Source organism: Ranitomeya variabilis, chromosome 4 (assembly GCF_051348905.1).
Source record: "Ranitomeya variabilis isolate aRanVar5 chromosome 4, aRanVar5.hap1, whole genome shotgun sequence".
In the NCBI taxonomy this organism is placed as follows: Eukaryota; Metazoa; Chordata; class Amphibia; order Anura; family Dendrobatidae; genus Ranitomeya; species Ranitomeya variabilis.
The window spans coordinates 647,609,061-647,636,994 of NC_135235.1; the positions used below are offsets into that span (position 1 = coordinate 647,609,061).

A 27,934-nucleotide genomic window follows, 5' to 3' on the forward strand; every position below is an offset into this window, starting at 1 on the left:
TAAAGTGGCCGGTGAGTGTACATGCCGGGGTGTGACAGATTCCCTTTAAACTATACAAATCCTAACAGCCATCCTCAGGTGAGGAGACCAAAACATTTTGGTTTAAAGTGATCCACTCTGCTCTATGTTAATGCAACTGAACATTCAAATATGAAGCACTACCATTACCTTAGTTAACACCTTAGCGCCCCACAGATGCTTGTTTAGCATCCAATGAAGCCCTCAACTTGATATTCTGTGAGGCAATATTGTAGCAGCTAAAAAATTTAGGCCTAAAAACAAGTAGAGACATTTTTAACAAAAATAATTAATAATAAATATTAAGCATTGAAGAACAGCTACATATGTAAATGTAAAATAGTCACTGCACATGGTCGATGTTTAGGTGTAGTTTGTAAATTCTATTAGCATTTTGAATAACAGATGTTTATTCATTTGCACACATTTCTTATTCATCATTTATTGATCTAAATGGCTTTCTTTTTCTCATGTATGACATGACTATTTTGACTGTAACTGTTCCAATTTCTTCTTAAGTAAAACAAAAAAAAAGAGAAAATGGCTACTTTACATTACTTGTATTAGTTCTTTGAGGTTTTAAGTTTTTTGTTCTTGAAAAAAACTTCCTAATTTCAGAACATGAACGTGTTTGAATTGTGTAATGTGAACATACAAAAATATGAAATTCTCTGATATGAAACAAAATCTGACTTAAAAGAAAAAAAAGGTTTTGGTGCCGTGTAAGCCTGTTGAAAACAGGTTGATTGTTCTCAGTGGGAGAAACAAAATAATATTATTGTTGTTATCATACCTTTTAATGGCTGACAAAAATAAAATAAGAGTTGTTACAAAGCAGGATTCAAGACTAGGGCTCTTCATTAGGCATGGTATAATAAAGTATCTGAAAAAACATATGTAATATATACAGAAAAAGTGCAGAGACATGGCATAATAAATGGACATTAAAAAAACAAACTGCGCTAAGACAATATATAGCATCTCCTGCTATATATTTGTGTTTCTTCAGACACTTTGTTATACCATACCTGATGAAGAGACCTAAGTAGCTTGCTTTGTAACATCACTTATTTTATTTTAGTTAGCCATTAAAACATATAATTACAAGATTATTATGTTGTTCCTCCAACTGAGAACAATCAAGATCTAACTAAACACTAAAATGTTTCCCATGTCCCAAACATGAAAATGGGATCATCTTGGTGGGACTTCTGATGTGCGACAAGTTCCGATTTTCGCTTAAAACATTTTTCACAACCCAAACACAAGAATGGCTTCTCTCCAGTGTGTGTTCTTTGGTGTGTATTAAGATTTATTCTATCTTTAAAAGATTTCTCACATTGGGAGCATGAAAATGGTTTCTCTCCTGTGTGAGTTCTTCGATGTGAAACAAGAGTTCCTTTTTGAGAAAAACTTCTGCCACATTCTGGGCATGAAAATGGCTTTGTTCCTGTGTGAATTCTCTGATGTATAACAAGAGCTGATTTTTGGATAAAACATTTTTGACATTCTGAACATGAATATGGCTTTTCCCCTGTGTGACGTCTGTGATGTGTAACAAAAGACGACTTCTGATTAAAGCATTTTCCACATTCAGAACATGAAAACGGTTTTTCCCCTGTGTGAATTCTCTGATGTGTAACAAGGTTTGATTTAACCTTAAAACCTTTTCCACATTCTGAACATAAAAATGGGTTCTCTCCTGTGTGAGTTCTATGATGAGTAAAAAGAGTTCTTTTAACAGCAAAACATTTCCCACATTCTGAACAAGAAAATGGCTTCTTCTTAGTTAGACTTCTCGTTTCAACATGGTTGGATTTTAGATGAAAAGTTTTCTCACATTCTGAACATGAAAATGGTTTCTCTCCTGTGTGACATTTGCCACTATCAGGTTTCTGTGTAAAATTTTTGCCACAATTTGAACATATAAATAGCTTCTCCCCTGTGTGAATTTTTTGATGTATAACAAGATCCGATTCCTTGTAAAAACATTTCTCACATATTGAACATGAATATGCTTTGTTTCTTGTGATAGCTCTACAATGTTTAACGCCTCTTCTGTGACTTTTGTTTTGCTTAACAGTCTGTGACAAATCATAAGAAGGGACCTGTTGGAAGTAATCTAGTGGCAGATATGGTCTGTGAAGAGGTGAGTGTACATCTGGGATGATGTAATTATCTTCATATGCATCTTGTACAACAACTTCCAATTCTGCTTTAAAATCTAAAGATGTCAAATATTTCTCTGAGTTCCAAGCACAGTCACCTGCCAAGAGTAAAATTACATTTTAGTATTCAATTACATTTACAACATTTTTTAAAACAAATTTCAACGCATATTTCAAACATCAATTATAATGAAGACAGTTGTAACAAACCAGTGGATCTCAGACCAAAAGCCAATAGATCATAAAGTCAGGCCACCAGACCATATTCTTACAGTTTGCAATTTCCTTGATGAAGTTCACAGCTTCAAATGTCAGTGTAGCTGTCACTAATAATTTCCGGTAAAATATTCAGTGGAGATTGCATTAGAAGTTTAGAGGTCAGTGGTATTAGATGGTTTCTGTCACACATACTCCAGGAAATCTACATGCACTGGGCAGAAGGGAGGAACAGTATGGCCTTGGATAAGGATGTCATGACTTACAGTAGCTTCAATTCTTATTTACCGTATATACTTGAGTATAAGCCAAGAATTTCAGCCCATTTTTTTAGGCTGAAATTGCCCCTCTCTGCTTATACCCGAGTCATTCCCAGGGGTCGGCAGGGGAGGGGGAGCGGCATACTCACCTGCTCCTGGCACGGTCCCTGCACGTCCCTGGTTCTCCGGGCGCTGACAGCTTCTTCCTGTATTGAGCGGTCACATGGTACCGCTCATTACAGTAATGAATATGGACCCGACTCCACTCCCATAGGGGCGCAGCCGCATATTCATTACTGTAATGAGAGGTACCATGCGACCACTCAATACAGGAAGAAGCTGCCGGCGCCTGGAGAACCAGGGAGGTGCAGGGACCGTGCCAGGAGCAGGTGAGTATGACGGGGCAGTGCGCGATATTCACCTGTCCCCCGTTCCACCGTCAGCGCCGCTCCGTCTTCCGCATCCTCTGCAGTGACGTTCAGGTCAGAAGGTGCAATGACATGATGACACGATTAGTGTGCGCGCCGCCCTCTGCCTGAACAGTCAGTGCAGAGGACGCGGAAGATACAGCGGCTCCCAGCGGTGGAACGGGGGACAGGTGACTATAGCAAGTGACGGGGGTCTGAGCGACGAGAGGTGAGTATGTCACTTTTTTTTGTTTAGTCGCAGCAACAGCATATGGGGCATAATAGTCTATGGAGCATCTTATCGGGCCATGTGCAGCATTATACAGGGCAAATATCTCTATGGAGCATCTTATGGGGCCATAATCAGCATTTGTGCAGCATTATACGGGGCAAATATTTCTATGGAGCATCTTATGGGGCCATGTGCAGCATTATATGGGGCAAATATCTCTATGGAGCATCTTATGGGGCCATAATCAGCATTTGTGGGGCATTATACGGGGCAAATGTGTCTATGGAGCATCTTATGGGGGGCCATAATCAGCATTTGTGGAGCATTATACGGGGCAAATGTGTCTATGGAGCATCTTATGGGGCCATAATCAGCATTTGTGCACCATTATATGGGGCAAATGTCTGTATGGAGCATCTTATGGGGCCATAATCAACATTTGTGCAGCACTGTATGAGGCAAATGTCTCTATGGAGCATTTTATGGGGCCATAATCAACATTTGTGCAGCATTATTTGGGGCATATTTTAATATGGAGAATCTTATGGGGCCCATCATAAACTGTATGGAGCATTATATGGGGCGTATTTTGTATGGAGCATCTTATGGGGCCCATCATGAACTGTATGGAACATTATATGGGGCTCCTGATTCTACATGATATACAAAAACACTTAACCTACTGATGTCTCAATTAATTTTACTTTTATTGGTATCTATTTTTATTTTTTACATTTACCGGTAGCTGCTGCATTTTCCACCCTAGGCTTATACTTGAGTCATTAAGTTTTCCCAGTTTTTTGTGGCAAAATTAGGGGTCTCGGCTTATACTCGGGTCGGCTTATACTCGAGTATATACGGTATTTTTTAGTCAAAGCTAGAATCATATACACTTCCTTCAATAATAATTTCTAGAGAAAAGAGGGAGAGGCTACAATTACTTAAGGGCAAACTTCAAAAAACAGAAAAAAGCTACAAAAAATGAAGTACTGGACTCAAGTAATACTCATAATATTTATTGGTAAGGCTAGTTTCACATTTGCGTCACAATCCGCAGCGTTTAATCCGCAACCTCAAACGCACAAAAACCCGCATGCAAATGCATACAAACGCATCGTTTTGTAGACGCATAAGGTAACGCATGCGGTTAAAAAAAGCGGCGTTTACACGCTTTTGCATGCGTTTGCGTTTTCTGTGCGCATGGTGGAAAATTTAACAGGAGAAAAATCTAGATAAACAGACACCGCCAATGGGACTACAGTGGGCGTGTATTATGGGATATCTTTATATAGACCCTTGGACTGCTGAAATCTACAGATTTTGCTACTGTATCCTGCGTCATGATGGATCTTCACATGGAGAGCTTTTATTTCAACCTGGATTTAAGCATCAAGCTGTTTCTTGCCTGTGCGTTTGCTTGGGACCAACAAAGAAATAGAGAACGACAGAGAAGGTCACCGCGTCGGCGTTTTTGGAGACATCCCATTATTGAACTCCGGGAGAGCCGTGGAGCCTATCACACGCTATATGGCGAGCTTAATGCCAATGAGGACAAATTCCTGGAGTATACCAGGATGTCTCAAGACTCTTTCCGGGATTTGCTTGGTCGTGTCCAAGGAGCCATCCGGAGACAGGACACCCAGCTCCGTAGAGCGATTCTAGCAGAGGAACGTCTCCTGGTCATATTAAGGTACGTAATAATTCTAAACAAATGCCAGTCATAATTATTGTTGGTCTGCCATGTATTATTTGTATTTTCCTTTATGTCTTTAGCTAAACACCACCATAAATGGAATTGATTTTAATTAAATTTTTTTATTCTTATTTCAAATTTCTGGCAACCGGAGAGAGCTTATCATCCCTCCACTTTCAGTACCGGTTTGGAATTTCCACCCTGTCTGGAATAGTTGCGGACACCTACCGGGCTTTGTGGAACGTTCTCCGGGATGAATTTATACCCCTACCCACGGAGGACATGTGGATGGAAATTGCAGAAAAATTCTGGAGTGTGTGTGATTTCCCCAACTGTTTGGGAGCGGTGGATGGAAAGCACATACTGTACACATTATCAAACCCTGGATCGGAGTACTTCATGCCATGGACATTGAAGCTTTTGGCCGTGGCAATGACTCACAGACTTTCAAGAACTCGGATACGGGCCGACGTGTGTATGGCAAAAATTTTAATTTTCCACTGTCACGACCTCTTCCCAACACTCAAGGCCCACCGATGCCATTTGTTATGGTTGGGGATGAGGCCTTTCAGATGTGTGAAAACCTACTGAAGCTCTATTCCAGTTGGGACTTGAACCACACTAAAAGGATTTATAACTACAGACTGACCAGGGCCCGAGGAACAGTGGAGTGTACCTTTGGGATTTTTGTCTCAAAATGGCGCATTCTTGGGACAGCCATTAATCTAAAAATGGAGACAGTCGATGAGGTAGTCAAAGCCTGTGTGGTTCTCCACAATTACATAATGGCTAAGGAGCAACCCAACATTGAACTGGATGAACCAGTTGCAAACCCATTGCCAGATTACCAGCATCACCCGCTGCGGTCAACTGTTGAAGTTGGCCACATGCGGGACCAATTTGCTGCCTATTTTGATTCTGATATTGGACGTGTGGCATGGCAAGACAATATTGTGTAAAATGTCCTGTTGGGTTTGGGTCTGTACCAGTTAGGTTTTAAATGTTACTAATATTTTTTGTTAATAAACTTCGTATTTTGATATCTTGACCGAGTCTCCTATGTATATCATCTAAAAACCACTTATGTTGTTAGTGTTAAGGTAGTTGACGTCATTACATCCTGATTCTGTTCTGCAATATCTATTGGACGCAGACTGAAGAGACGATGGAGGTATAATACAAAGCAGATCTACACTCATCAAGTCAGGTGTCATAAATAATGAATTCATGATGCAGAAATAACAGCCTCATGAATTCACTATTTCTGACACATCTTCAGGTGAGTATAGATATGCCTTGTATGAACTCCATCGTCTCTTCGGTTTGTGTGAAATAGATTACGTACACTGAAGAAAAAATGGAGGTTATACAAGGCAGTTCTCTACTCACCAGGTCAGGTGTCATAAATAATGAGTTCAAGACGCAGAGTTTTGTGCATCATGAACTCACTATTTATGACACATGACCTGTTGAGTATAGTTCTGCTTTGTATTACCGCCATTTTCTCTTCTGTCTGCGACACAGATTAATCAGACTGAAGAGATTATGGAGAAAATACAAGTTATATTTTTTTTCCACCTCATAGCTCTATACTAAACACACAAAGCTGCTGTCTTGTACTTAATAACTACTGGAGCTGTGAGTTGGCAAAAAAATATAGTGTGCGGCGTAGTGTTTTATTAGGCGCATAGTGTGTGTTGCCGGCGGCGAAATACACAAATAACCAAACAATATTGGGGGCAAAAAACATTATTATTTATTTTTTAACCAAATAAAAAAAAATGTAACTGCGCCTGCTTGGGGTAGAGTGACGGAACTGGGGGGTGTGTGGCTGTGAGGCCTGGCTAAGTGCGGACGACGCAGGGATGGCAGGAGAAGGGGCAATTAAAGTAGTGGGGTCTGGGTGTTCGGGGATGGGGCTTGACCCATGAGAGGGCTGAGACACACTGGAAGGGTGAGACAAACCTGACCTTACAGACACATTGGGAGGTGAGGGGGGAGGAATACAGATAGTCTGCTGCTTTTTATTTTATTTTATTTTTCCCTATTTGGGATCTCCGTTTAAGTCTGGGGAGCCTCGGTGGGCGACCTGTCAGGGTACGGCTGCTGCATTGTGCTCATAGAGCGGACAGCCAGGCCAGAGTCCTGCTGCTGCATGGTGCTGGGGAAGGCCATGCCTTGGTCTTGCTGCATCGTGGTGGTGATGGAGCGGAAGGCCATACCTGGGTCCTGCTGCATCATGGTGGTGGTGAAGCGGAAGGCCATGCCAGGGTCCTGCTGCTGCATGGTGGTGGGGAAGGCCATGCCTGGGTCCTGCTGCATCATGGTGGTGGTGGAGCGGAAGGCCATGCCAGGGTCCTGCTGCATCGTGGTGGTGGTGGAGCGGAAGGCCATGCCTGGGTCCTGCTGCAGCATGGTGGAGGAAGTCTAAGCAGGAGCAGCAGTTGTCATGGTGGTGGCGGTGGGCTGTGTAACACCACTCGGCATGGTGCTGTAGTGGTGTCCGGCAGTGCTTGGAATGGAGGTAGCCATGCAGTGGTATGCAACAGAGCTCAGCATTGAGGTAAAGCGTGACAGTGTTGGCACAGGTGGATATGCAGCCACTGTCTGCTGAAAATACCGACTCTGCTGCATAGCCTGCAGGCCTGCATGACACTAAGCTGGAGATCAGGAGTAAGGTGTTCCAACGTGACCTGTTCAATTTGGTTGAAAAAATGATGTGCTGGCCTCTGGAGGTCGGCTTTCACTTGGTCAAGGCTATTGGTGACCTCCTGGATATGTGTATTCATATGGCTAATGGCAGTATCCAGTTGGTCACCCATCGCCTTGAGTCCATCATGAAAGACCGAGCTCAAGTGCAAAAACTCGGGCATGAGTGACCTGTCCGAGGCCCTCTGCCGCTGTCGGGAAGAGCCCCCCCCCCCCCCCCCCCAAAAAAAAGAGACAGATTACTGGGACAGGGGAACACCTGATGGACCAGCTTCCTGGTCTCCAGTCTGTGTGGCAGGCCCACTTGCTGCAGCGCTGCTGGAAGGCTGGGACGGGTCCATGGCTGTTTGACGAAGGACCGCTCCAGAACCAGGGTCAAGAGTGCTGCTCCATGTGCTGTGAAAAAAGAAGAAAAAACACATTAATACAAAACATTTACAATAGTAAAGCGCCAACTCCTGTGGAATAGAAAAATACAGATTAGGCAATCCAACACAACCCATTATACCACAAAAATACTTACCGTATACACTCGAGTATAAGCCGACCCGAGTATAAACCGACCCCCCTAATTTTGCCACAAAAAACTGGGAAAACTTATTGACTCGAGTATAAGCCTAGGGTGGAAAATGCAGCAGCTACCGGTGAATTTCAAAAATAAAAATAGATGCTCCATACCGTTCATTATGGCCCCATAGATGCTCCATATAAAGCTGTGCCACATATAATGCTCTGCACCGTTCATTATGGCCCCATAGATGCTCCACATAAAGCTGTGCCATATATAATGCTCTGCACCGTTCATTATGGCCCCATAGATGCTCCATAGAAAGCTGTGCCATATACAATGCTCTGCACCGTTCATTATGGCCCCATAGATGCTCCATAGAAAGCTGTGCTTCATACACAATGCTCTGCACCGTTCATTATTGCCCCATAGATGTGCCATAGAAAGCTGTGCCCCATATACAATGCTCTGCACCGTTCATTGTTGCCCCATAGATGTGCCATAGAAAGCTGTGCCCCACATACAATGCTCTGCACCGTTCATTATTGCCCCATAGATGTGCCATAGAAAGCTGTGCCCCATATACAATGCTCTGCACCGTTCATTTTGCCCCATAGATGTGCCATAGAAAGCTGTGCCCCATATACAATGCTCTGCACCGTTCATTTTGCCCCATAGATGTGCCATAGAAAGCTGTGCCCCATATACAATGCTCTGCACCGTTCATTATTGCCCCATAGATGTGCCATAGAAAGCTGTGCCCCATCTATAATGCTGCTGCAATAAAAAAAAAAAAGACATACTCACCTCTCTTGCTTGCAGCTCCTCAGCGTCCCGTCTCGGCGTCTCTCCGCACTGACTGTTCAGGCAGAGGGCGGCGCGCACACTAGTACGTCATCGCGCCCTCTGACCTGAACAGTCAGAGCAAGAGGACGGGAAGACAGAGCGGCGCCCGGCGTGTGGAACGGGGACAGGTAAATATGTAATACTCACCTGCTCCCAGCGTCCCTGGCTCCTTATCCCGGACAGATGGTCTCCGGGTGCCGCAGCCTCTTCCTCCGTCAGCGGTCACCGTTACCACTGATTAGAGGAATGAATATGCGGCTCCGCCCCTATGGGAGTGGAGTCCATATTCATAACTTTAATGAGCGGTCCCACGTGACCGCTGAACAGGGGAAGAGCTGCGGCACCGAAGACCGTGGGACAGGCAGGGGGAGCGCCAGGACTAGGTGAGTATGCGACAGCCTCTCTCCCCCTCACCCGCCGACCCCACCGCCGATCATGACTCGAGTATAAGCTGAGAGGGGCACTTTCAGCCCAAAAATTTGGGCTGAAAATCTCGGCTTATACTCGAGTATATACGGTACGTTCTCTGAGCAAGGACTGGTCTCAAAAATGCGGTGATATTTGTATTTGCGGATCCTTGCTCCAGAACCACGAGGAACCCATCTCTCTTGACGAAGGTCCTTGTTGAAGCGATCCTTCATCGAACACCAACGTGTTTTGACTTTGAGCACTGTTGAAAAATATAAATAATGGTTAGACAATGCACTTTTGACCGTGATCACACAACTGTCTCTCTCATCACACACAGTTGTGTGATCACGGCCAAGGTCACTGCTGCAGCACACCGTATTGCAATACTTACAAAATGCATTTCGGACCCGAGTCGGGGCATTGTCCCAACCATCCCACATCGCTTTGGCTACCTCATTCCATAGCCGCTGGATCGTCACGTTGTCCAAGTGCTGCGGAACCCGGGTGTCCCACAACGGGACTCGCTCATGGACCAGGGAGATTAGGATGTCATTGTCAATGAGGTCCTCATCCCGTTCTGGAACCTAAAAAATAAATAAAGACATTAATGTTGGAGAGATTAACATAAGGAAAAGAAAGAAGACAGAGACAGAAAACTGGCATGAATATTGAAAGTCAAGAAAAAAAAAAGGAGTCAAGAAGAAAAAGGTAAAGAAAGAGGAAAGTAAAGAAATGAACATTCAAGAATAGTAAAGTCAAGATACAATAAACAGTCAGTCAGGTATACTTACACGCTGCCGCCTTGCCATCCGAGCGTCTCAGCGCTGCTCCTGCTCAGCCTCTGCCACAGTGGAAGAACTGATCTAAAAAAAGGAAAAAAAAAAATTTGGCACATGTGTAGATGTGACAGTGAATACTTACCAATCTGAAGAGGTGAGTACTCACTTCACTGACATTTTCCCCTTGTGCAGGCCCGGGACTTTGCTCCTCAGAAGAAGATGACATTCTGATGCATGCAGAAAAAAAAATTAGAGATTAGGACATATAAAGACAGAAAATAGAAAATACAGACATTGGCTTTGATACTCACATTGTTCTGAGTCTTGTTTCCTCCAACGTGCTTTCCTGCTTCTGGTCTGCTGTATAGTGACCTGCCAATGCCCACTTCCTCCTCTTATCAGTTTGTATGTGGGGGGTGGCTAATCAGTGTCTAGACATGTTTTCCTGTGGTGCAAAGCATGCGTTCACATAGACAGCAATGCGTTTTTTTGCCGCATTCCTTCCGCTAACAACCGCATACGTTTCTAGGCGTCAAATTAACGCCTCTAAAATTACTACATGTAGCGTTTACCGCGCCAAGCCGCAGATGACGAAACGACGCATGCGTCGTCAAACGCGGCGAAACGCAACCGAACGCAGACACCTGCATCCCTAATGTTAAAGATAGGAATACACAACGCATGCGGAAAATTGCGGCAAAAACGCTGCAAACACAACCACAAATGTGAAACCAGCCTAAGACATAAAAAAAAAAAAAATCAAGAATAATATTTTTTTAAATTACACAAAAAAATAGAGGAGATGAAAAACAAGTGAAATTGCCAGTGTGTGACTATACAGATGATAAAAATATATATAATGAAAAATAAAAAATCCAAAATATGGTAAATGCCCAATCAGTTAAATAAATATCAAATGAAGAGCATTATTGGATGAACATATACATAATTGGTGAATAAAGTGCTGTGCAAAGAAATATTAGAATTATGATTTTGTGTAATTTAAAAAAATATTATTCTTGATTTTTTATGTATTACCAATAAACATTATGAATTTTACCAGTACTTCATTTTTTGTAGGTTTTTTCCTTCAATAATCATCTACTCATGGCTTTGAGTTAAAATTCTGCATAAAAACAGCACCACAAACTTCATATGAGAATTTGCAATAACAAATTGTGGCTGTTATCATCAATATTGAGGCACTTGGGAATCTAAAAAAAATATCAAATGATCTGCAAAAGGTTATTCCCTTCCCTTGTGGCTTGATAGAACCCCTAAGTAACTAAATATATATTTGTGTGTGTGTGTATAGCTCTAAGAAGCAGGAAGTAGACTCATGGAGTGGCAGTCTCCTGAGAAAGTGACAGTCTGCTGGATGGACCAGGGTCGAGTGTGCTGCTGGTGATTGATCAGCCAAAATGTGAACTGTTGCTGAGAGAGAGACATGCTGGAGTCTCTCTCTGTATGGAGACTTCGCTAAGCAGTCTTTTTGTGAGATTTGCAGAGAACGGTGTAGATGCTGCAGATTGTTCAGTGTGACCTGTGCCTGGAGTTAACCACTTGGCTTGTTGCCCTCATTTGGCCCACTACACGTCTCCTGGAGTACTGGCCTGTCTCCTGGTATGTGCTCGATGCTCTGGACACTGTGCTGACCAGACACAGCTGCAAAATGCAAAAGTGACCAAAACAATAGCCAACGAAATGAAAACAGAGAAATGGTATGTGGTTACCTCTACAGAAAAACTCTTGCTAATTGCCTATCATTTCTACCTTTTGTCTGCTCCATTTGCACAACAGCAGGTGAAATTGATTTACAATTGGTGTTGCTTCATAACTAGACAGGTTGATTTCACAAAAGTGATTGACTTGGAGTTATATTGTGTTGTTTAAGGCTATGTGCCTACAGTGCATTTTTTATGCGTTTTTGCCGCAGCGGAAACGCTTAAAAAGTGAATTCCCATGCAATCCTATGGGATTCCGCAGTTGCTGTGCCCATGCTGTGGATTTTCCCGCTGCGGAATTGCATAGCGGTAAAATCCGCAGCATGTTCATCATTTCTGTGGAATCGCAGCGATTCCGCCGCCATAGGATTGCATTGAAACGCTCACTTTACCAATGTGGCTATGTGGCTTCACAAACACTGGTCCATTCTCCAAAGGGACAAAATGATAGGGGAACACTTGCCTGCTTACCCCAAATTTGTATACAGAAAGGACCAGATGATAGGCAACCTCATAGCTCCTACAACCAAAAGGGTGAACAAAAAGCAGATACACACTTTAAAAACTATCAATATGCCACCTACAAGCTTTACACCATGTGGAGTATGTTCGTGCTGTATACGCACAACCTTTAAAAAAAAAAAAAAACATGGCAAATCACATTCACTGACTCCAACGCAACTAAGGAGTTCAAGATCAAAGCCCTCATTTCATGTTTTTCTGTGGGGTCAGTTTACATGATTAGATGTCCATGCAACAAAATATACACAGGCCGCACCAAGCGGTGGCTTATGGACCATGTTAAAGAACACTTGAATAACATCCAGAAGGGTTTTTCTATGCATCTCCTTTCATGCCATTTCAGGGATAAACATAATCGATCCACTAAAGGGGTTCATTTTTGCGGTATTCAAATTGTCCGTCAAAATATAAGGGGAGGTGACTTTTTAAAACAAATGTCACAAATTGAATCTAAATGGATATTTACACTGGATGGTTTGGCCCCTGGGGGTTCTAATCATGAGAGAGCTGTACGCCTTTTAGCATTTTCTATAAAAAAAAATATATACTTTTTTTTTCTAATTTTTTGATTCTTAGGGATCATAACCGTCCTATAGTAGTTATCAAATCTCAAACTACTCAGGGTCCAGAACAACCTCTGATTAACTAAAAAATTTTTTTAGAAAAGAGCATTTTTTTTACTAAATTTTTTTTTTTAATCTTGAATAATAAATATAGTATATTAACTTGCACTACCAATATTTATTTCTATGAAATGCACTTTCAACACATGCCTACGTGTTTGAAACATTTTTTAAGTATTTAAAATAAAAATAGTTTTTTAGACACATACCTCTTAATTCATTTTTATTTAAAATCCCCAGGTCACTTCAGAGTATGGGGAGACAAACACTACCGCTGGCCTTACAACCAACATATGCAGTTTGAGCACTGAATTATGAAGGTTGACTTGCAAGGGCGCACAGTTATTTTTCCATTAAATTCATACTCTTATTTTTCTGGCACACATACGTATTATTCAATATGCAGACTCTCCAATCATCTCAATAAATCCAGGTGCATAACACAACAAAAGGTATCGGTTTAATCAGTAGGACACTGGATTAAATTTTCGGGGGGGGGGGGGGGTGTTATGTGTACATGAATAGTCCAAGGTACGGACAGCAACCCTGATGAAGGACCGAGTCCTTTGAAATGCATCGGTTTACTGGCCCTCCCGCCCTCCAGTTACATAGTTCTGGTGACGTCATCCAGACCACGCCCCCGTCAACCTCACCACTGCACGGCGGCGCTTCCAGGTCGGAATTCACCGCCGGTCTCCTGCTTCGATACACGGAGGGAAGCTGCAGCCATGGAAGGACGCTCTCCAGGTCTATCGCCGCCCCACCCTCCACAAGAATCCTGCACCACCACTGGATTTCCAGCACGTGTACCTTGCTCATCATCATCCAAAGCAGGCATCACCACTGGACTTCCAGCACGTGTATCGTGCTCATCGCTATTCAAGTAGGCTACATATGATCACCGTTTTACTCACTGGAGACTGCAAACTTATGGATCTATATACATAACCAGGGGGGCCACCCAACCATATATTTCTGTATGCTATCACCCCATTTGCTCCTAGAGTTCACCTAAGATTGGACGCATAGAGATTGGAGATCTCATATCATGGGCTATAACGCGGTATCTTTCTACCTATTATACATCTGTACGTTCACTTTGACAGAACAGGCACAAAATCTGTCTAGATACCAGCGGCTCTAGCCTATACTCTTTACCTGAGAGCACCAGTGGGTTTTATCTATTTTTGTATTAAGTTAAGTGAGTAATATTTACATTGTTTTTGGACATAGCCTGGTTGCATTAGGATCATGTATAGAAAACTTGTATTTCCTAAACCGTATTCCGTTGGTGTTCACTAGATTGATGGACAGAGGTGGAGATGCTAATGCCTCATTCAGACATTAGTAATTTTTCTCATACGCCAAAAAAACTGACCTATTTTTATCAGTGTTTTGGATCACATTTTCATTAGGGTTTGGTCCATGTGCTAGAGTTTTAATAGTTATTTTTCTTTTAATATAAGAAGTTTTCTCACGCTTTTCCTATCAAACCAATATGATTATAGAGTGAAAAACAGACGGCATCCTAGGGCTGTACAGTTTTTTACGGACCCATAGAGTAACACTGGTGAGTTTGATCCGGGACTTAGATCAAAATTAGACATGTGTCACGACTCTTGTCAGGGGGCTCCTTCCCTGTCCCTAATGCTAGGGGCGCTCTAGCTTGCCCTGTTCTCCGGATTACTTCTGATAGTGAAGACGCTGGGGCCACGTACCTTGCCTTAGCTCCTGAATCGGCACTCAGTCTGTTCCCTTTCCCCACCCAGGGAAGAGGGGAGTAGTAGTGTACCGTAATACACCAATCCAGACTAACAAGGTAATACGAATAGGGATAAAGGATAATACCAATCATACAAATACACATAAATAAACAACAAAGGTAGGAGTGGAGGATGGGGTTAAAGTAGGAGAAGAAAGGGAATAATCACACACCTAAAACCTAGCAACAGTCACAGATAAATCCATCAAAGGCCTTCTCCAATAATAGCCACCAACAACCTCCAGCCATGCAGCAAAAGCTAATTCTGACAGTGAGTGCCAGCCAGAACCCAGTTTATATAGAAGATGGGAGTGGCTAATAGTGCACAGCTGAATGTCTTAACACAGGAAAGCTTCCAGGAGCTCTCAACTGAGACTAACCCCTGCACTGCTAAAAGAAATTTACAAGGTTTAAGATGAAGGTGAAGTGCTTCTAATCAGTGCAGGAGTAAGAGAAATCAGACGCTGTGGTCTTCTGGCTCCTGTATGTTGCTGTAAACCCGTGACAACATGTCTCAGTGTTTTGGTGCAGACCACTTGGAAGACAAAAGTTGACAAACATTTGAACAGCCCCATAGACTATAAGTATTACGACAGCTATCTGTGAAAACACGGATACAACTCATACATGAAAAACTGATGTCTGAACGAGCACTAAGAAATCTGCTGAACTTTATGATTAACTTGCATGTTTACTGCAGTAAACAACCCACGCCATTATATCCAATATAGTAATAAAATAGTGTCAGTAGTGATGTAGTCAGGAATTGAGCCAAAGGTTGTCAACAAGAGAGTTAAAATGGAAACATGGCCAACAACACAGCCAGCGAAACACAACAGGTACCAAAAAGATAATCTGTAACCAGTAAAGTCGTATATAACCCCATCCAGTTTCAGAATTACATTGCAGGGTGAGGTATCCTCTGAGGACATCACTTGTATTTGGAAGGTAATACTCGTCTTTCACGCTTGCCTTTAGGTTTCTTATGTGTGTTAATAATAATCTACCATCTTCTTTTCCTCACAGTTCCCAGTTCCTGACTCACAGAGCACTTACGACCATTTTCCAAAGAAGATTATTTGCTTTGTTACTTCGGTATCTATCTCCATGTCCTATATTCTGTCAGTACACGGGATATTTATAAGTGTCTATATGTAAAAGGAAACTGTTGGCTTCATAAACACTATTTACCTACAGATTAGAACTATATCTGCAGATAATCGTTTCTGGGGGTGAAAGTTTCAATTTAATGTGTATTTTGGCTCAAACACTGACAGATTACAGAGTGTACAAATCTGCACAAAATTGGAGCTTCCAATGAGAGGGTAGAATATATGACTTCTAGTGGTCACTACTCACCTGAGTGGTTGTCTGTAGGATTCTCCTCTTTAAGTTGCTCATCTTCGCTCACATATGTCTCTGTAGTATTAATGTGGGTCAGATCTTCACCCTGAAACAAATATTGTAAAAGTCACAGACAAACACAGAACATTAATTAGCAAGACGACCAAAAATGAAATGACAGCAGTAGTAGCTTCAAATAAAAGTCTACAGGATTCTAAGGAGTTAGACATAGTTATGTGAGGATGGCTCAATAAGAACTCAAGAACATCATACACATTTATAATAATAATAATCAGTTTGGCTAGTCATGCTACAAATTGTATTAGCGGAGAAAGTTAAGCTTCTGCCACACACATATGATATGGTTATTTTGAGTGGAGGGTGGCTTTGGCTATTAATTTGTGTACTCAGTAACCCACTGACAACTCAAGTTTGGCTTTTTGTTCACCTTCTTCTAGGACACAACTTGCTATCACCTTTTCAAATTACTATATCAGAGGTTTCTTGTCCTTCATCACCACATGCCGATGCCCCCGAAGGTGGACTATTATAAAAATTAGTTTTGAAAAGATTCAACTGCTGACATGTATTCATTTTTATGCTATTTATGGGTATGAAAAAACAACATTACAAAGGACTTTTAACCAGTCAAGATTTAATTTCTTGACACCTTCACTGCATCTACCTGATGATCCTGAGGAAGATTTGGATTTTCCAGTTTACAGTCTTGTGGAAGAAGTGGACTGAGACTTCTCTCTGGTGTTGTCCTCCTGCTAGACAGAACTGGAGGAAACACATACAGGGACTAAATTCCTTCTTTACATACAAATAATTATAGGCCGTGTGTATTTAGTCCTGTCTATTACCTGGTGAATTTAGGGGCTGGGGAACCTCCATCATGACGTCCTTGTACAGATCTTTGTGTCCTTCTAAATACTCCCACTCCTCCAAGGAGAAATAGATGGCGATATCCTGACACCTTATAGGAACCTGACACAAACAATGATACCGTCATCCCCTGATCCCTCCATAGCGTTACTATATAATGTCCCAATATTCCCAGCAGTGTCACCTCTACAGTCAGCAGCTCTATTATTTTGTAGGCGAGTTCTATGATCTTCTGGTCATTGATGTCCTCCTGTATCAGGGGGTGAGATGAAGGCCTTGTGTTTGGGCTCAGGGGTCTTCCCCATCCCTCAGACACAGGGGCCTGACAGCGCTCAATAGAGGTCTTCTTCTCTACTTTGTAAACCTAGTTTTGGAGAGACACATTAATAAATCTCACTACAGACATTTCCAGAGTCCTCACCTCACCAGTTCGGTCCATCTGTCATTCCCATAGATAAGAATGATGTAGTGACGTCATCAGAATCTCTCACCTCTCCAGTAAGCCGGAAGAGGATCTCTAGTGTGAGGTGTAATATCCTCTCCGCCATCTCGTCCCTGTCCCTATCCATCCTTGACGGGTCAATCAGGAAAATTCTCTTATATAGATGATCTCCACTGAGGGGATCCAATATTGTAAGAACCTGAAGGGGAAGAAGATGATGATGTAATATAAAAGATCCCATGTAATAACACAATTACTGAAGAAAATAAAGGGAAACGTGAGGTAATGGAACGTGTAGGTTTTGTATTCCCTATTTTGCCCATAGGTATGGCACATTTTTTTTGCTGTGAAACAAACTAACTGGAAATACCCCTGACTGAGAAGCAGCGATACAGTAAGTGCTGTTCCCCGATGCCGGATGCTTAAGACAGCTTTCATCATTTTCTCCTGCTCTGCCGGCGATCAGTGCAAGCAGGGGAGAATAATGAGAGTTATATTCAACTGATAACTGAGGCAGCGGCTGATGGGACTTGCTGCAGAAGAAGCAGGGCGAAATGTGCGCGTCGGGGCAGAATGACCGGAGTGTTTGACTTTACATCGCCGATAACTTCAGGTAAAAACATTGTGCCACATTTTTTCTCCCCCTTTTTTGTCACAACCCACATCTAGAGTATATAATATTGTCTCCACACGTGCATAATTGTTTACTATGTTTTAACCTACAGCTACCTCAGATGCACTTACTAAGCACTTTATATTAACTCTTCGTGGCTTGAACTGAAAGGTAACAAGGGGACAATACTACCATGGTATGCACTTGTCTTTAGGGTTCTGTGCAATAGATGTTATTGATCAGAAATTATTTGTATTTTTACATAGATTTCTCATCACTCTATTGAGGACTTTTACATTTAATGAAATTTGTTTTACTGTGTATCTTTGTCCTGTATAATGTATTTAAGCATAATTTAAAAATGATAAAAATTTACCTCAAGGCCAAAACTATCTTACAAATTCCAGTCCCTCTTTCTCTATCTCTTCCTGCACCTTTCTTTTATAAAACTTATTTTTTTTAAAATATAATTTAATAAAAAGATTCTTTTAATGTACAGATATTTTTGTTACACTTCTTTTGTTACCTATGGTTTACCCACACCTGGGTCATTTGTTGCAATCAGTGATTATTAGGAAGTGTTGGATTTATTCTGGTATTAGGATATCAAGTTAAAAATACAGTTACACTGTCAACTGAGACAAGTATTTTTGTTCAGACTACAGGGCTGCCGTTGGAAGTATGACGGTGGCTATTTTATTGCATTCTTTAGAACTCCTTAAAACTAACAAACAGAGGTGAACAAACAATATAATCTAAGACAATGATTCACAAATATATCGCACGAACACAAAAAAAAGTTTCCACTACAGGGGAATCTCGAACAGCATTCCAGTCTCAAATTAAGCTTGGAGTTTGGCTAAAGGAGGCATAGAATAGAACTGGGGAAATATACATTAACCAAGCATCTAAGAGGAAACTGAAAAACAGGTTGGTTTCCCAATTGTAACAGCAAGGCCAGAGAGGAATTAGGGAAGGTCTGTAAAATAGCTTGTAAAACAGTTTGTGTAACTCATACTGTGTGTACATCGGCCTCTATAATCACATTATAACATGTTATACACTCACATACAACAGAAATGTCCTCCACAGAGAATACTCGACTGACAGGAAGGAGATGGAGGCTGCAGTCACTTCTTACACTTCTGAGGTAAAATGAAAGCTGAGCTCTGATTGGTCACTTTGAGGCCTTATAAGCATTATCTTGTACAAAACAGCACAAAGCTACCAGAAGGCTGGTTGTCATGGTCGCTCTTATACGTGGTTACAATGTGGTACATTAATGTTGTACCGCTTCAGCTAAATGTCAGGAAATCCTTTTAATTATGGTTTCCACATGGCATTGCCTGTATCCGACAGTTGTGGGCAGGTGGCAGTCATTGCTTCATTGAAAAGCCGGATTACTCACCGGTAATGCTCTTTTAGTGAGTCCACGACAGCACCCCACTGGAGAGAGGGATCCGCCCCGCAGGAACAGGAAACCTATTGAGAAATAAAATGGGGCGGTCCGCCTCTCCTCCTCAGTTTTGATTTCAGAGTACCCGGAGGACCGCCAGTGTTAGGCAAATATCATTTATTTCGTTCTTTAAACTTATTTGCTTATGATTAAAAGGATTTTACTCCAATAATATGCATTATGTTAATATAGGGAGGGATGTAAGAGGGTGCTGTCGTGGACTCACTAAAAGAGCATTACCGGTGAGTAATCCGGCTTTTTACTCTTCGCCACGACAGCACCCCACTGGAGATCTTTCAGAGACCATCACCTAGGGAGGGGACCACCGTGCTGAGGACAGTCCTGCCAAAGTCTAGGTCAGAAGTTGACGATAGGTCTAGCCTATAGTGGTTATAAAATGTAGAAGGATTTGACCACGTTGCCGCCTTACATATAGTTTCAATCGGGACGTCTCCCCTCTCTGCCCAGGAGGATGCCATCGCTCTGGTGGAGTGTGCCGTTATGCCTTCCGGAGGGATTTCTTTCCTCGCGGAGTAAGCCAGTCTGATAGCCTCTCTGATCCACCGGGATAAGGTGCTTTTTGTTACTCCATGACCCTTCTTGACTCCCTGGAAGGAAATAAACAGAGCCCTACTCTGTCGCCAGCTGCTGGTCTTTTCAATGTATTTTAACACTACTCTTTTAACGTCTAGAGTGTGATATTTTTGTTCTTCAGGAGTGGAGGGATTACTGAAGAAAGTGGGCAAGATTATTTCTTGTGACCTGTGGAATTTTTTCGCTACTTTGGGTAGGTAGGAAGGGTCTGGTTTAAGAATTAACTTATCCTGAAAAGTTAACAAAAAAGGTGGATCTATAGAGTGCTTGGATGTCACTGATTCTCCTAGCTGAAGTCAGTGCTACCAAGAGGGCCGTTTTTAGTGATAAACATTTGATTGGTATTGAGTCTATTGGCTCGAATGGAGAGTCTGTTAGGGCTTGTAAGACTAAATTTAAATCCCAGGGTGGAATTCTAGGTATGTTAACTGGATTCATTCTTTCGCAGGCCGTAATAAATCTGGATACCCATCTATCCCCCGCAATGTTATGGCCATAGAGGGCTCCTAGTGCTGAAACATGAACCTTTAAGGTGTTTACAGTTAGACCTAGTTCTCTCCCTTTTTGAAGAAACTCCAGGATAGAATGTATCGGAATCTCTGATGTGTTGGTAGATGTATGGAATTGAAAAAATTTTCTCCATACTCTTGTATAAATTTTTGTGGTGGAGGGTTTTCTACTATGGAGAAGCGTATCAATTAAACCCCCCGAGAATCCTCTCGATCTTAGCATCTGCCTCTCAAGTTCCAGGCCGTCAGGTGGAGATTGTCCACCTGAGGGTGGAAAAACGGACCCTGGAAGAGAAGGTTGGGCGTTGAGGGGAGGACCCAAGGATCTGAGACCGACATAGTCTGTAGCCATGAGAACCATGGTCTCTTGGGCCAGAATGGAGCTATCAGTACAACTCTCGCCCCTTCTTCTCTGATTTTGCGTATAACTTGAGGTAGCAATATGATCGGAGGAAACGCGTACGCCAGACTGAACTGCCAAGGGGCTTGGAGAGCGTCCAGAATGTCCGGGTGATCCGCTGGATATAGAGAAGCAAATCTCCGGACTTTTCTGTTTTTTCTTGTGGCGAAAAGATCTATCTGAGGACGGCCCCAAAGAGATATTATGTCCAGAAATATTTGCTGGTTTAGACACCACTCTCCTTGTCTCAGGGTGTGTCGGCTTAAAAAGTCCGCCTGCTGATTGCTTGCTCCTCTTATGTGCAATGCAGTAAGGGATGTTAGATGACTTTCTGCTAGGTTTAAAATTTCTGTAGCAGAAGACATCAGAGTTTCTGATCTCGTACCTCCTTGCCGGTTTAGGTACGCCACCGTGGTGGTGTTGTCGGACAGGACTCTGACGTCTTTCCCCCGAAGCTGTGGGAGGAAATGATATAAGGCGTATTTTACAGCATTTAGCTCTTTGAAGTTTGAGGAGCTGCAGCTTTCCTCCATGTTCCATAATCCCTGGCAGTAATCATTTCCCATATGAGCGCCCCAACCATAAGGACTGGCGTCAGTGGTTATGATGTGAGATGGTGTTATTACCCATGGAACCCCACTCATCAAATGGTTTGAGTCTAGCCACCACTCTAAGGAAGTTAAAACCTCTTGAGATAAGGTTATTTTTGTATTTAGGTGACCCAATAACCGTCTATCCTCTTGTAAAACTTGATGTTGCAGTGTTCTAGTATGGTGTTGAGCCCATCTTACTGCAGGTATACAAGAGATAAGAGACCCTAATAATGACATGGCCTGTCTTAGGGATGTACGTGGTTTGTTTATTGCAGCTAGGACTTTGTGTCTGATCAGTTGAATTTTTACCTGTGGTAGAAGACACTTTTGAGATATAGAGTCTAAATGGAACCCCAAGAACGCTTGACGGGAAAGTGGAGTGAGTCTGGATTTTTCGGTATTGATTATCCAGCCCAGGTCCTGTAGGGAGGAAATTGCATGAGCTAAACGATCAGAACATTGAGTAACTGAATTTCCTATTACCAAAAAGTCATCCAGATAGGGCACAATCAAAGTTTCCTTCTGGCGAAGATAGGACATCACCTCTAGCATTATCTTGGTGAAGATCCTCGGCGCTGTTGAGAGGCCGAAGGGCAGAGCCGCATACTGGAAGTGACGAACCTCGTTGTTGATTTTTACCGCCACTCTGAGGAATTTTTGGTATCTATCATGAATAGGGAGATGATAGTAAGCATCCTTTAGATCAATGCCCGCCATCATACAATTTGGGAAGAGGAGCTTTATGGTGGATCTAATGGACTCCATTTTAAAGGTATAATTTTCGATAAATAAGTTGAGTTTTTTAAGGTTAATGATTGTCCTGAAAGAACCGTCGGGCTTAGAAATTAAGAATAGGGGAGAGTAGAACCCCCTACCCTCCTGTCCCACCGGAACTTGGACTAGGACCCGTTTTGATAATAGGGTTTGAATTTCAAGCTCTAACGCCTGTTGCTGTATAGGCGAGCTGAAAGATGTTATAATATAAGACTCGTGGGGGACACGAGAGAATTTTAATTTAATTCCATCTCGGATGATATTTAAAACCCACGAGCTAGATGTTATCTTTTCCCATTGAGTAGTGAAAAACTTCAGTCTACCCCCAACTGGTATATCCTCAGTATTTGTTATCTTTTGAGGGGTTGGGTCTTCTGAACATGGTACCTCTCTGCTTTTCATCTTTAGCGGTCCATGTTGTAGACCTATCCGTTTGCTTTCTTTTGCCAAACGGTCTCCTTTTGAAGGCTCTCCTATAAAAAGGAATGGAAGAGTCAGGAAAAGCTTTTTTCCTGTCTTTCGCCTTCTTTAGTATGTCATCTAGAGTTTTGCCAAAGAGGAACTCACCCTCACATGGGATGGCGCATATTTTCGATTTTGACTGCGCATCGCCCTTCCAGCTTTTCATCCATAGTGCACGCCTTGCGTTGTTTACCAGGCCTGCAGACCTTGCCGCTAACCGAAGGGAGTCTGCGGATGCGTCCGCCATAAAGGCTGCTGCACCCCGTATTAAGGGGATGGCTGCCCGTAATTTCTCTCTTGGGGTTTTATTCTCAATTTGTTGGTCCAATTGATCTATCCATATGAGCATTGATCTGGCTGTGCAAGTGCTTGCTACTGCTGGCTTAAATATTCCCGTAGTTGCCTCCCAGGATCTTTTTAGGGAGGACTCGGCTTTGCGATCCAGAGGATCCGAGAGCAGTCCCGCATCTTCTACAGGCAAAGTTGACTGCTTCGAGGTAGAGGCTACAGCAGCGTCAACTTTAGGGACTTTTGTCCATGTGAGAAGCTCGTCGTCACTAAACGGGTATTTTCGTTTTGACGATGAGGGTAAAAAGCTTCTCTGATCTTGCTTTTCCCACTCCCTTTTTATTAACGCTTTTACTGCCGGTATGACCGGAAAGCATCTCCTTTTTCTCTCTGCCAAACCCGCAAACATTATATCTTGCGTGGTTTGTGCTCCTTTTGTCTCTTCACACCCCATAGTGTCTCGTATTGATTTCACTAAATTGTCCACACTTTCCACCGGGAAGCAAGGACGTCCCTCAATTTCAGACGATGAAGATGATGATGATGATGATGATGATAGGGAGGCGTCTGAACACACAACCTGGTCACTGTCTGAATTTGACGAGGGTGTCGGTATTTTGGGTTTGGATTTATGCGGTTTATCTTGGGATATAGCTCTTAATTCTTCCCTGATAATGGTACGCAAGTCCGTAATGGACATTGCCGCTCCTTGTGTGGTTTCAGTTATACAGCCTTGACAAAGTTTTTTGGGGTATGAGTCGGGTAGGGGCTGGCTACATAGAGCACATTCTTTATGTTTTGTTTTTTCACGTTTTTTACCCTGACCCGTGCGCTGAGAGAAGGAGGGAAGGGAGGAGAGAGAGAGAGGGGAAATAGCATTAGCTTAATAGGTAGAGTCACTCACACTCACCCAGTGAAGCTGATAATACCGGATCAGAAGCCCGAGATCCTGTCCTGGATCTGACCACCGAACCGCTCTTATGACCGGTGTCTGAAGATCCTTTGCTGGGACGATCTTTGGCAGGGGGTACTTGGTCTCCTGTTTCAGGGTCCATGGCACCTGGGGATGACATCTTACATCGCCAGATAGTGGCGCTCATTTGATTTAAATATGGCGCCTAAGCGTCCTCCATATTGCGCATGCGCAAGGACCGCACCTTCCCCCCGCCGCCGGCCGCAGCTTGGATAGTCCGGAAGTTCAAACTATACTTCCGGGTAAATCCTTGGTGGTGGTCGGCGCGTGCGCAGTCCGGGCCCCGGACTCACTTCCGGAACGCTGTCCTCACCTGATCAGCGAGGATTCCGGCGCCTGCTATTGCCACCTGCTTCGGAAATGATGCCCGGCGGCCCTACCCGGACCAGGTCATCATCCGGGCTTCTGTCAGGCGAGGAGGGAGCCGTCAAACGGATCTCCCCCGACGCTGCCTCTGGACTGCAGCCCCTGCCGTTCTTAAAAGACACCGCACAGGCGGCTTGCATGCCCAGGTATTTTATCTTCATAGAAATCCTGTCGTTCCTGCAGGAACAGGAAACCTAAACTGAGGAGGAGAGGCGGACCGCCCCATTTTATTTCTCAATAGGTTTCCTGTTCCTGCGGGGCGGATCCCTCTCTCCAGTGGGGTGCTGTCGTGGCGAAGAGTAAAAATGTAGTTTATAGGTGATATATATCTTCAAATGTTCCCCTTGAAGAGATATTAACATTTATACGTAGCCCAATATACTTCCATTATATAAGCAACCTATAACCTGCAAAAACAAGTCCTCACACACAGGTCTGTGGAGTCAGTAAGCCAAACCACCGACTCCGACTCCTCAATTTCTCTGACTTCCAACTCCACATCACTGGTCACTACTGAGTATTTACATAAAGTGCAGCACAGATTCATCTCAACTAAGGCTAGGTTCTCATTTCGTTTTAGTTTGGAATTAACGCCGTGCAACGCGTCTGTTAGCGCTCCCATTGCCAGCAATGTTAAAGCGCATTGCTAGCGCGTGCCATTTTCGGCACGCACTAGCGATGTGCCGTTCTTTTGTGGCGCGCCTCGGACGCTGCTTGCAGCGTCCGCAGCGCGCCCGAGGTCCGTTCCCCGCTCTGGCAGATCGGGGATCTGCGCTAGCGGGGACGTTTAACGCGACCCCTAAAAAGACATTGCGTTAGCGCAATCCGCTAGCGCTTAGCGCTAAACGGATTGCCCTAACGCAATCTGAACCTAGCCTAAGCCTACTTTCACATTTCCGTCTTTCCTCTGCCATCGCAATTCGTCGATTTTTGAAAATGCAGGATCCTGCATTTTCCCATAGTCTTGTATAAGGCTACTTTCACACTAGCGTCGGGCACTGCACCTCGCAATGTGTCGTTGTGGAGAAAAAAACGCATCCTGCAAAGTTGCCCGCAGGATGCGTTTTTTCTCCATAGACTTTTATTAGTGACGCATTGCGACGCAGTGCCACACGTCGCAACCGTCGTGCGACAGTTGCGTCGTGTTTGGGCGGACCACCGCCACAAAAAAAGTTACATGTAACTTTTTTTGTGCGTTGAGTCTGCCATTTTCGACTGCGCATGCGCGGCCAAAACTCCGCCCCCTCCTCCCCGGACCTTGCAATGGGGCAGCGGAAGCGTCGTAAGACTGCTTCCGCTGCCCACGTCGGCCATTTCTTTCACAGCATGTGTCGCTACGTCGGCCCGTCGCTAGTGTGAAAGCAGCCTTAGCGACGTATGTACTCACGTTTTGTCCGACAGGGCACTGGATCCTGCGAAATGTGACGGCCTGTCTTTTGAAAAAAACATTCAAGGAAACGTTTTTCTGTACGTTGTATCCAGTGTTTCTGACTATGCATGCCCAGCAGGAAATCTCGCACTCACTCTCTTTCCTCCCCGGGACTACAGACGGAAATGTGAAAGGACAAACTTCTGTCGGTACGTCGCGCCGACGCTTTGTGACGGGCGACTACCGACGCAAATGTGAAAGTAGCCTAACAGCCGAGATCAGGAATAGAACAGACATTTATAGGACATTTCATAACTTTGCCAAATTCTTATGAAAACATTTATAGCACATCCTGATTTGTACTACTGTACCCAATTTATTATATATTTTAGGATTCGGAGTCGGTTCATTTTATACTGACTCCACAGCAATAGCAGAGAACAAAAGTACTAAAGGGGTTAATGTCCCCTACACCCAGTAATGGGGAATCTCCAGCACCTACCTCCACCTGCAGAGCCGCACACCACATATATGGCTGTTCTGTGCGCACAGGACCTGGGATGAGGTCACAGGAGGGGAGGAGTCAGGGGGTCACATGATCAGATGCTTCAGTGTATGCAGGACTCTGCTGTGCTGGTTGTCATGGTGCTGGATGAGGGGAAGTTTCTGTGTGGAGTCAGGAGGGGTTTAGGCTACGTTCACATTTGCGTTGTGCGCCGCAGCGTCGGCGCTGCAACGCACAACGCAAACAAAAACGCAGCGTTTTGCGCCGCATGCGCCCCCCCAAAGTCTAGACGATGTTTGGCATTTTTATTAGAAAACGCATGCGTCGTACAACACACCACGACGCAAGTACTTGCGTCGTCTGCATTGTCAATACAAATCAATGGTAAAAAAGCGCATCGACGACGCAAAAGCGACGCAAACACGACGCATGCGTTTTTTAAAAAGTCGGCGCCGCACAAAAAATGCAACATGTTGCGTTTGCTGCGCCCTGACAGGTGCGCCCTAACGCCGCATGCGGCGTACGACGCACCAAAACGCATGACAACGCATGTACATGCGGCGCCATGCGGCCCCAATGTTAAAGATAGGGCCGCACGACGCATGCGTTTTGTTGCGGCGACGACGCTGCGGCGCACAACGCAAATGTGAACGTAGCCTTACAGGGTGGGTGGAGCAGAGTGTACGAGGTGTACGGAAAGGAGCCGCGTGTGTATGAGGTGTACGGAGCAGAGCCGTGTGTGTATGAGGTGTACGGAGCAGAGCTGTGTGTGTATGAGGTGTATGGAGCGGAGCCGTGTGTGTATGAGGTGTATGGAGCGGAGCCGTGTGTGTATGAGGTGTATGGAGCGGAGCCGTGTGTGTATGAGGTGTACGGAAAGGAGCCGCGTGTGTATGAGGTGTGTGGAGCAGAGCCGTGTGTACGAGGTGTGCGGAGCAGAGCCGTGTGTATGAGGTGTACGGAGCAGAGCCGTATGTGTACGAGGTGTACGGAGCGGAGCCGTGTGTGTATGAGGTGTACGGAGCGGAGCCGTGTGTGTACGAGGTGTACGGAGCGGAGCCGTGTGTGTACGTGGTGTACGGAGCGGAGCCGGGTGTGTACGAGGTGTACGGAGCAGAGCCGTGTGTGTATGAGGTGTACTGAGCGGAGCCGTGTGTGTACGAGGTGGACAGAGCGGAGCTGCGTGTGTACATGGTGTACGAAGCACAGCCGCGAGTGTACGAGGTGTACGGAGTGGAGCTGTGTGTAAGATATGTGTGGAGCTGAGTGTTTACGAGGTGTATGGAGCAGAGCTGTGTGTGTATGATATGTGCCGCGCAGAGGCGTGTGTGCACAATGTGTATGGAGCTGAACCACAGGGCGGCTATCAGGTAATAATTAGTGCCCTTACTGATGTATGAGGCCCGGACTGGACTCCAGGGGTCAGGAGGTGTTTACAGGATGAATGTAGCAGTGCCGTGTGTGTACGAGGTGTACGGAG

At 44.0% G+C, this 27,934-nt stretch overlaps 2 protein-coding genes across 2 annotated transcripts in view; one reads left to right on the top strand and one right to left on the bottom strand.

Moving 5' to 3' along the window:
* The window catches only part of LOC143767410 (uncharacterized), a 599,249-nt gene that overhangs the window by 439,384 nt on the left and 131,931 nt on the right, over positions 1-27,934 (top strand). The window lies entirely within an intron of this gene.
* Positions 62-26,505, bottom strand: LOC143769278 (uncharacterized). Its single transcript, XM_077257788.1, has 7 exons — positions 26,452-26,505; positions 17,602-17,751; positions 17,295-17,474; positions 17,089-17,212; positions 16,908-17,005; positions 16,238-16,328; positions 62-2,284 (listed from the first exon to the last, which is right to left on the bottom strand). The coding sequence occupies exons 1-7, from the start codon at positions 26,476-26,478 to the stop codon at positions 1,176-1,178; spliced, it is 1,779 nt and encodes a 592-aa protein (XP_077113903.1). The 5' UTR covers positions 26,479-26,505; the 3' UTR covers positions 62-1,175.